At 40.9% G+C, this 9158-nt stretch overlaps 1 protein-coding gene across 1 annotated transcript; it reads left to right on the top strand.

Moving 5' to 3' along the window:
- Positions 1-4196: 4196 nt before the first annotated feature.
- Sox21a lies at positions 4197-9158 on the top strand. Its single transcript, XM_017141971.3, has 3 exons — positions 4197-4363; positions 5277-5876; positions 7752-9158. Exons 2-3 carry the CDS (start codon positions 5371-5373, stop codon positions 8380-8382), a joined length of 1137 nt encoding a protein of 378 aa, XP_016997460.2. The 5' UTR covers positions 4197-4363; positions 5277-5370; the 3' UTR covers positions 8383-9158.

Genomic DNA, 9158 nt, shown 5'->3' with positions numbered 1-9158 from the left:
ATCCTCAGCCAGCGGCAGCTCCGGAGCCTCCTTCGGAAACCTGGGTGTCGCCAGGGAGTTGTTCCAGCCAAGCTCCTTCTCCTTCTGGAGGAGAGCGACGATGAGGATGGGGCGGTAGCCAACAAGATCCCCAGGAAGCCGGAAGACGGCGGCTCGGACTCGGACTGAACTGGATTTTGAAATCTACATGATTCTTATATTGTAAATTTACAATGGCGCCACATAGCGGATTACTTTCGACACTGTTCCATTTATCGTTGGCGCCATCTAGAATGTACTGCTCAATTCTGGCAATAGATGTCGTCTTACTGTGTAGAATATGTGTTCTACGTATCGCCGCAGGGTGTCGCACACTTTGTCAACAACCATTCAAATACAGTGAAAATTCGTTACAGGGTTGTCAAATCAGCTTTTTTCCCGTCATTATACCCTTGCAGAGGGTATTATGATTTCAGTCAGAAGTTTGCAACGCAGTGAAGGAGACGTTTCCGACCCCATAAAGTATATATATTCTTGATCAGCATCACAAGACGAGTCGATCTAGCCATGTCCGTCTGTCCGTCTGTCCGTCTGTCCGTCTGTCCGTCTGTCTGTCTGTCCGTCTGTCTGTCCGTATGAACGCTGAGATCTCGGAAACTATAAACTATAAACGACAACTATAAAAGAAGATTGACATTTTGCATGAAGATTCTGGGAGTTTGTTTCAAAAGGGTGCCACGCCCCCTCTAACGCCCACAATCGCTAATATACGATTTTAAAAATTTCAATATTTCGGAAAAGTAAAAATTCAGTTTTATTGTGTTTATGAATACATATCGAAATGTAGAAGAAATTTTTAAAGTCGGACCATTCGTTAAAAAGTTACGGCGGATCAAAGTTTTTATCTCCATCTCATTCGCACTCCCTTTAGCTGAGTAACGGGTATCTGATAGTCGGGGCACCCGACTATAGCGTTTCTTCTAATTTAACTGATTTCTTATTTTATTTTAGTCACAGCTTAACCATTTGGATCTACCTTAATAACGCAGTACTTCCTAAAAATTCGGTTGGATTTTAATTTTAAAGTATTTTTGTAGTCTTATGGAGTAACTATTTCTGGATTCGATGTTTTATTTTCTACTTTTTTATCGTAAAATGGTGGTCGAAAAAGCTTGAAGCTTACAACTATTTTTGTGACTACCTGTTTTCCACCCTTTTCAGCCCCACCCCCTTTTCCTTATCAGCCTCCTCATTCGACTGCTTTGCATTTGGCCTCATTTAAAACACAAATCACGATTAGCACGGGCACATTTCCCACTTTTGGTCGACCCAAACCGAAAAGAAAGCGGGAACAAACGAGATAGAGAGAGGGGGAGTCTGCCAGAGTTTGCAAAAAAATTTGTGCGACGGTATGCTGTTAAAATCCCCGCCATAAATTATTGCAACTAAACGCAGTCAAACAATGCTGCGATGGCCTGTGGTGGGTCCTTTCAAAAAACACCTAAAATTATGACTGCAGAGGCGAAAGCAAAATGGGGGTGTGTCGGTGAAACAGTGTTGAGGACTTAGCCTTATAGCTATTTCTAGATTTTTATAACTTTCGAAATCCCGAAAAAAACTTTATATTGGAGGTGCCACAGAAATGCTGAAGGGTGAATTTTTTCTGTACTTAGAGCGCTAATCAATTTTTATGGCACCCCAATATGAGGTGACCCATTTTTAGGAATATACATTTTTTATCTGTGTGAATAATTATCTGAATATAACCGTACTATATCATTAGCTACTTGAGCCACATTTCACCGGTTGATCCATGAGAGGGAGGCAGGCACACCCACTCAGCTATGCCGCCACTTTCTGTTCTTCATTGTGCTATAAGATGACCGCATAATAGGGCCAGCCATAATGTCCATTAAGAGGGAACAAATGAAGGATTGTTGGGGTCCCCGAGCCGAATATCCTGCTGCTCTGCCAGCGGAAGATAAGACGATTCCTCAGGCATGTTCTCCAGTTCCAAGGACCACCAGTTGCTGGCGCCTTTGTTTTCGGCCCTTCTGTTCTGGCTTTTGGCCAATAAAATGCATTCAACTCGCATGCAAAACAAAAAGCGATAAAAAACGCGTCACCATTGAGAACGCTTCTAAGCAGCGGCCCCCATTCCCAGAGCTTTACTTCCCGAGCATTGTCTACGCCATTGGTCCAAAGCGCCTGAAATCGACATGCGCGCAGTTACAAGAGTGCGAGGAGGGGTGACAATGGGTGTTGGGGGTGTATTTTAGGGGTTTGAGGGTGGGGGCCCGGGGTTTGGGGAGCACACACACATTTCCAGAGCGCTGCCATTTTTATTGTTGGGCGATGAAGAAGGGAAAAACCCGCCAAATGCGTTTCCCACTTAGCATTTGTTTTGACGAAGTAAGGCATAGAGAAGGGGTGGAATGAGGGGTACGTTGCGGGTTGCGGGGATCGAAACTCTACAAAAGTTACGACCATTTGGAGAGCGACGCCTGCGCAACACAATCCCTTGGGGAGATATCTTTTTATGGCGCCAACAGTTGTTTTTTAAAAATACCACAAGAATGCAAAGCGAAGGTCTTAAAAGTGATTCGATTGTTAACGTTTAAGACTCAAGCTTAAGGTAAGAATACATTTTTTTTATAACAGTTACTCGTAGAGTAAAAGGGTATGCCCGTCTGTCTGTCTAAACTAAACTATTATAAAATAATGTTATTATTGAGCATTCACAAAAGTATATTCAAATTATATCTTTAAGGGTTCTTAAAATTGTATTTTTTAACGACTTTTTTGATGTTTTTATAAGTCTTGCTCTAATTACATAACGCCATTCAAATTTATTTCGATCGAAAAAAGGTGATGACGGCCGTATAAATGAAACACTTACTTGTGTGACCCCTGCCATATTACATATTTTTCTGTTGACATTACACTGTAAACACAAGAATATCCGACTAATTTCTAAGTACTCGGCAAGGAAACGGCTCCCTTGGCGGAACGTTGAACCCCGTAAATATAAAGAGTGTCATTTATATGATATTTTAGCAAATGTATAGAGGTTGTTCTATTAAGGGATCAAGGGATTTTTATGGTTGCAATTATACAGAAACCGATATTAGTACAACAACAACAACGAGAATGGGGAATTTCCTGTGTGTGGCAAACAAGGAGGGCAATTGAATGGAGCGATCCCGCCAACAAAAAGGGTCAACCTAACCAACACCGAAGTTTGCGGCAAACAAACCAAATGAGCCACCGATCGATTGTGGGAGCAAACACAAGTTTAGTACACAGTGAAAAATTTAACGAAAGCTATAAGGCCGGAAAATGAATTAGCCCAATCGAAATAAAAAAGAACATAAACTTATTAAACTTTTCGGATTGCATGGCACAGCAAAGATTACAAACGTATTAATTTTTTAAAGGATATGTCTGTTATCTTATCAATCAATTTGTAAGAGAAACCATCAGTATATGTCTATTGAAATTAAAAATTTAATTAAACAATAACTTTATTTATTAATTATAAAATTAAGTGTTATTTTTTTAAGCTTATTACTTGTTAGCTATCGAAAATATTAAAAGTATTTTTCGATTGAGATTATAATGAAGAAATGCAGATATTATCAGCTGGCGAAGAGCAAAAGGAGCAGCGTTCGGCAATCAAGAACTCAAACGCGCACACAAACCGAAAACAAACCAGAGACAATTGTCAACAAGATACAAAACGCAGATACAAAGATACAAAGCAGCAGCAGCGAATTTTTATCACTTAGCCGCCACGTTGACGCGTCCTCCGAAGCGAAGGTGTAAAAAACTCTACAAAAAGTGCGCTCTCTCTCTCGCTCTTTCGGGCAACCCCCCTCGTTCTCGCTATCTCTATCTCTCTCCATCTCGCTCCCACTCGGTCCTGTTTGACGGCAGCAGCGACCAACCACTACAGAGGCACGACACCCTCACACACACACACCCACTGCTCTTCTTCTTGCCCCTTTTTGTTGCGTTTGTTTGCCGTTTTTGTCGCAAGTTTTCGAATGTGTTTTCAAATCTAAATTGTCGCGCACTCGAAACGGACGCGTTGCGCTCGACTAACGGTAAAACGGCAATTTGACGGTTAAGATACTCAAGGAAGTTCGTAAATTGGAATTCGATAAGATTTGAACTGTTTGGAAAATATTTAAGCATTGTGTATTTTTAAGAAATCAATAAGTGATCATCGGTGAAGATCCAATAACATGCGTGCATAAAAAGACAGCGATCGCATTATAAACTCTTGTTCAAATTATCAGTTTAGTGAAAAGTATCTAATGGAATACAAATTCAAGCGGCTTTAACGCGGAATAAAAAGAATAAAGAATTTACAAATTATAAGGTGAGTTAAGTTTATAAGTTCTGTAGTTAAATTAAAATTGTATTTTTAATCAAATCCTACGAAAAATAAATACTAATCAGGTAACTAGTCGATCTGCTACTACTTAATAAAATAAATTTAAGTACAAAATCATCCCATCAGGAAAATAATTTGAAAATACTAATCAAATAGTTAAATTGCTTTGAGAACCTTATAAATTAGTTTGAGTTACAACAAATTAGACCTAAATAAAACTAAAGAAGTAGCAAACTAATCAAAACATTTTAATCGGAAATGTTTTCCAACCAAATTCGTTCTGGTTCTTACGTACATCAATGCACTAAACCAACCATTTTGGTTGAAGAAGTTTTCTGTGAAACCTCGAATTTATCTTAATACAGTCTCGTTTAAATTTAAATTTAGTCGATTAGATCTTGTGCATTAGGACCTTCTTATTGGATTAAGAATTCCATGAAGTAAAAATAAGAATTTACATAGAAAATAAACTTAGGTTTGAGAAAGTTACAAAAGTTTCCATAAAACTGTAAACTCATCAGTCAAAGGATATCTTGTTAAAAAATTGTAGATTCTTATAGATCAGAACTATAAATATGCCAATGTTACAAGGAGCATATTTTGCCTGATGTTCTTTTAGGGGAAACCCCCGAAATTTGCAATTGGTCCCAAATTCCAGTTTGAAAAGAATTTCCAAATATTTGTATTGATTCGTCATAAAACCCAGACGCCTTCTTGAGACCCCTTTAACACACATTAAAAGGGGTAAAAGAAACTCCATTGTGAGTTTTTGGAGGACTATTTGCAGTATTTGCCCCACACGAAGAGGTCGAATCAAATGACTCATGCAGGGGCAGCAGACAGGGGCCCCAAGCTAACAAGGCATATCTATTGAATACCATTTCCGTTGGCATTTCAGAGCTCGAGGAGCAGCAGTACCACCTGATAATTACCACCTGCCACCCCATCGAGGTCCCCATTGGAGCCCCACCATTGAAGTGCCCCCCGGAATCATGGCGAGCATCTCGGCGCTGCTCCACCGGAGTCACAGCCACAGCAATGGTTACACGAGCAGCGGGAGTAGCAATCACAGCCACAGCAGCAGTCTCTCACCGCAGTTGCCCGGCATCAATTTGGGTTTGGGAATGGTCGGTGGTTTGGGAGCGGGATCGGGAAACTCCACACCACCACCCTTGCCGCCAGCTGACCTCGCCGTTCCGACAGCGGCCCCTACCCCAGTGGCGCCACCCAAAATGCACCACCACCCGCACCATCATCCCACCAACTCCCACCCGAACGCCCACTCGAATCAAAATTCTGGATCCCATCACAACAGCCACGACCACATTAAGCGACCAATGAACGCTTTCATGGTCTGGTCGCGGGGGCAGCGTCGCAAAATGGCCCAGGACAATCCAAAAATGCACAATTCCGAAATATCGAAGCGCCTGGGCGCCGAGTGGAAATTACTCACCGAAGGACAGAAGCGTCCATTCATCGACGAGGCAAAACGATTGCGGTAAGTGCTGTTCACTGGCCCTGGTTAAAGTACACTGAGAAAAGTCATACAAGCAAGGTTTTTTAATTATTTCTGAAGTAGACAGTTGAGGATTACAGAGGGAATTGAAGAATGTAAAGAAAACATCTCTTTGTCGAACATCAATATTTTTTTGCTTAGAAGTTTCAATTCGATTTTTTACTCCTCATTGATTAATGGTATTTAAAACATCCCAATCAAAACTAAATGGTGTATTTATCATAATTGAAATTCTGAATTTAATTGGGTTTTATAGCAAGTGACTTACCTTTTTTTAAATTTTAAAGGGGCCTTTTTATTTTCCGCATTCTTTAAGTAGTTGTAATTTTTTTTAAATAAAAAGATTATTATTATTTACCAACACCGATTAAAACGATTGCTTAACAAAACTATTGTTTTTAAAATGCTTATAAAATTATTTTTCAAGATTCTAAGCTTAAACATTTGGTTAAATCCTTTCGGGAAAGGTTTTAAAAGTAGACATCGTTTTATACAAAAATGTATTTTGTTATTTTTTTCTGTGTGGGCTTAGTCAGGAATGTAGGGTGGAGGGTTGATGGGAAATTCTAGCTTGGTTTCGGTTACAGTTTTCCCAGTTGGCAGCTCATTCTCTCTCGGTGCCGTCTGGCCACAAAATTTGATCGATTAGCTAAGACAAAGGCTCCCTATTGTGAGGAGCTCCTGCTGCATTGTGGAGCTCTGGAGACGGGGATTGTGTCCGCTCTGCTTAGTCAGAATTTCATTGGCACTGGCATATCTTGGGTAAACATTTCAATTGAAGTTGTCACACAAAAGCGAGACGACACGTCGCATGAAATGGTTCATTCATTTTGCATTTTACCACTTTTTATTTACCTCTTTATGGTGTACCCTATCAAAGGAGTTTTAGCACCTTCATTTTGCTTTAGTTTTAAAACTGATATACATAGGGATTAACTTAAAATTCCATAGCATATATTTAACTATTAATCTTATCAAAGAAAGCATTTACTAAAAATAAAATATTTACGTTTTATTAAAGATTAAGATATAAGCAAAGTGGAAAAATAACTTTCATCAAGTCTTTACAAACTGTTAAAAATGTAAAGTGAAAATAATCTATTAAGCTTTTCAATATAGTTAAAGCTCTTTCATTTTGGTCCCCTATTAATAACAAGAATACGTAGAAATGCCAGTAAATGGGTAACCTTCTTGTTTTTTCTACACCTTTTTAGATAGTGAGGTCTTGGACGATGACGAACCTCTGTGTTTGCACTGTCATAATCCTTTTATTGATTGGATAGGCCTGCCAAAATGAAAATGTGAAATTTTATGTACTTTTTATGACATTTATAAATGAGCAGGGCTCGTCTGAAGGGGCTTAAACTAATGGCCATTCGGGGTTTTCGAGCGAGCATATCGAATGAAAAGAACCAAAAATTCTGTACAAATATTTGCCAATGCGCGATGATAAGGAAAACAATATTTTTTCGGGACCCGCGATAACGCAGACATAACTGACCGAAGAAAGGAAAACAAAATTAAAAATAAAATAAAGAAAAGCGAAAGTAAAACAAGAGGAGGAGACCCAACACACACCTTTTATCAGGTTTTATCGTTTTGTCAAACAAATGTCAACAATTGCGCATTGTTGCAGCTGGGAAATCGGAAAGGGAATCGAAGTTGGAATCGAAGTGTGAGGTTCTTTGCTAAATACACAACATAAACTTGTGCATTTTGTATCTCCGAGCGTGGAGTTTATGGAAGGGTTCCGCTTCTCTTGGGGTTTACGACCAGAGATGGCTGGCTTTATGATATCATCAAAGTTTAAATCGTTCGATCTTTTGATCAGTGTTTCAACATTTGCTCAATTTACAGGGCCCTGCACATGAAAGAACATCCCGACTACAAGTATCGGCCACGTCGCAAGCCCAAGACGCTCAACAAGTCACCAGTGCCAGGTGGTGGTGGTGGATCAGGCGGTGGTGCTAATGGTGGTGCCAATGGCGGTGGTGTGGGTAATCTAGGCCCTGGAGGTCCAGGATCCGGCGGCTCGCCCAAGGACATGCAGCCCCAGTTGTCGCCTTTGGGCCAGAACCTGCCCCATCTCCACGGACATCCCCACCAGTCGTCATATCCACCGCATCCGCACCACCCGCATCCCCATCCGCATCACGTCCAGCTGGCCGCCGCCACTCTGAGCGCCAAGTACGGATTTGGATCGCCTTTGGAGTTGTCCCTGCCCCGCCTGCCGAACGCCTTTCCCGGCCTCGCCCACTATCCACTGGATCCCACGCTCGCCCTGGACCTCCAGGCCCGCCTCCAGGCGATGTACGCCGGCTCCATCTACCACCCGTGGCGGTACCTGCCGCTGATCAGCCCGGAAACACCACCCTCCCCGCCCAGCAGCAGCGGCACCGGCATCTCGTCCTACGGATGCGTCAAGTCGGAGAAGTCCTCTCCGAATGCGGTGGTCGCCACTACGGCCAGTCCGCCCAACATCATTTGACCGACTCCACTGCGCTTCGGCGCCGGCACCTCCTCATCCGCAGAGCATGTGGTCTAGGATGGGATCGGGTGCCAGATAGAGAGGCTTTGGATGGTCATCCTGACCGATCACATCCGAAGATCTCGTCCCGGAATCCCGGCCAATTGGTCACCCCGCCCCGCAAGTTAAAAGTCCTAATGTTAGAGCCTAGTGTTAGTCGAATATTTGTGCGTGTCTTTGGTTGCTGCAAAAGTTATGTTCCGGGTTCTGATTTTAGTTCGTTCGGTTATATTCCATGTTTGAATGTGGATTGAATAATGTTCCGTAAAATATTTTATCTAGATTTTATGGAGCTTTTTCTTCAGAACTCATCGTTATTTTAAATCTCAAGTTCGTGGATTTTACCTGCGTAAAATTAAATTATTATTCCCAATTTCATATTCATTAACAGCATCGCAAGTTTTATTGATTGTTGTTATTTGGTTAACGCTAGTTACAGGGCTTAGAATGTATATCCCTCAAAAAAAATAATTACAGATTACGTTTCGGTAAATCTTTTGCAGTACTGCCTTTACTTAAAATAAATTGCTTAATTCACTGATTAATTTATTTTTTAAGATTCCGCAATTTTTGTTATCAAATTTCAGAACCCAATAAAACTGCTTTTTAGGTCTTTAGTACATTAGATTTGTTAAGGCATAAAGAACATGTCCAATTTTATGTAATATATGATTGTAAAACTATACTTTAATGTGATAAATGAAAAAGAGCAGAAAATTAATTAAAAACTGTGAGAA

Source organism: Drosophila takahashii, chromosome 3L, assembly GCF_030179915.1.
Source record: "Drosophila takahashii strain IR98-3 E-12201 chromosome 3L, DtakHiC1v2, whole genome shotgun sequence".
NCBI lineage: Eukaryota > Metazoa > Arthropoda > Insecta > Diptera > Drosophilidae > Drosophila > Drosophila takahashii.
The sequence above is the reverse complement of the archived record's forward strand: the minus strand, read 5'-3'. Positions and strand labels throughout refer to the sequence as shown.

What these genes read in the sequence shown, in the direction of transcription:
- Sox21a (XM_017141971.3), top strand. Translation starts at nt 5,371, where the DNA reads ATGGCGAGCATCTCGGCGCTGCTCCACCGGAGTCACAGCCACAGCAAT. An exon ending in GACGAGGCAAAACGATTGCG is followed by an intron (nt 5,877 to 7,751) that starts GTAAGTGCTGTT and finishes CTCAATTTACAG; the next exon opens with GGCCCTGCACATGAAAGAAC.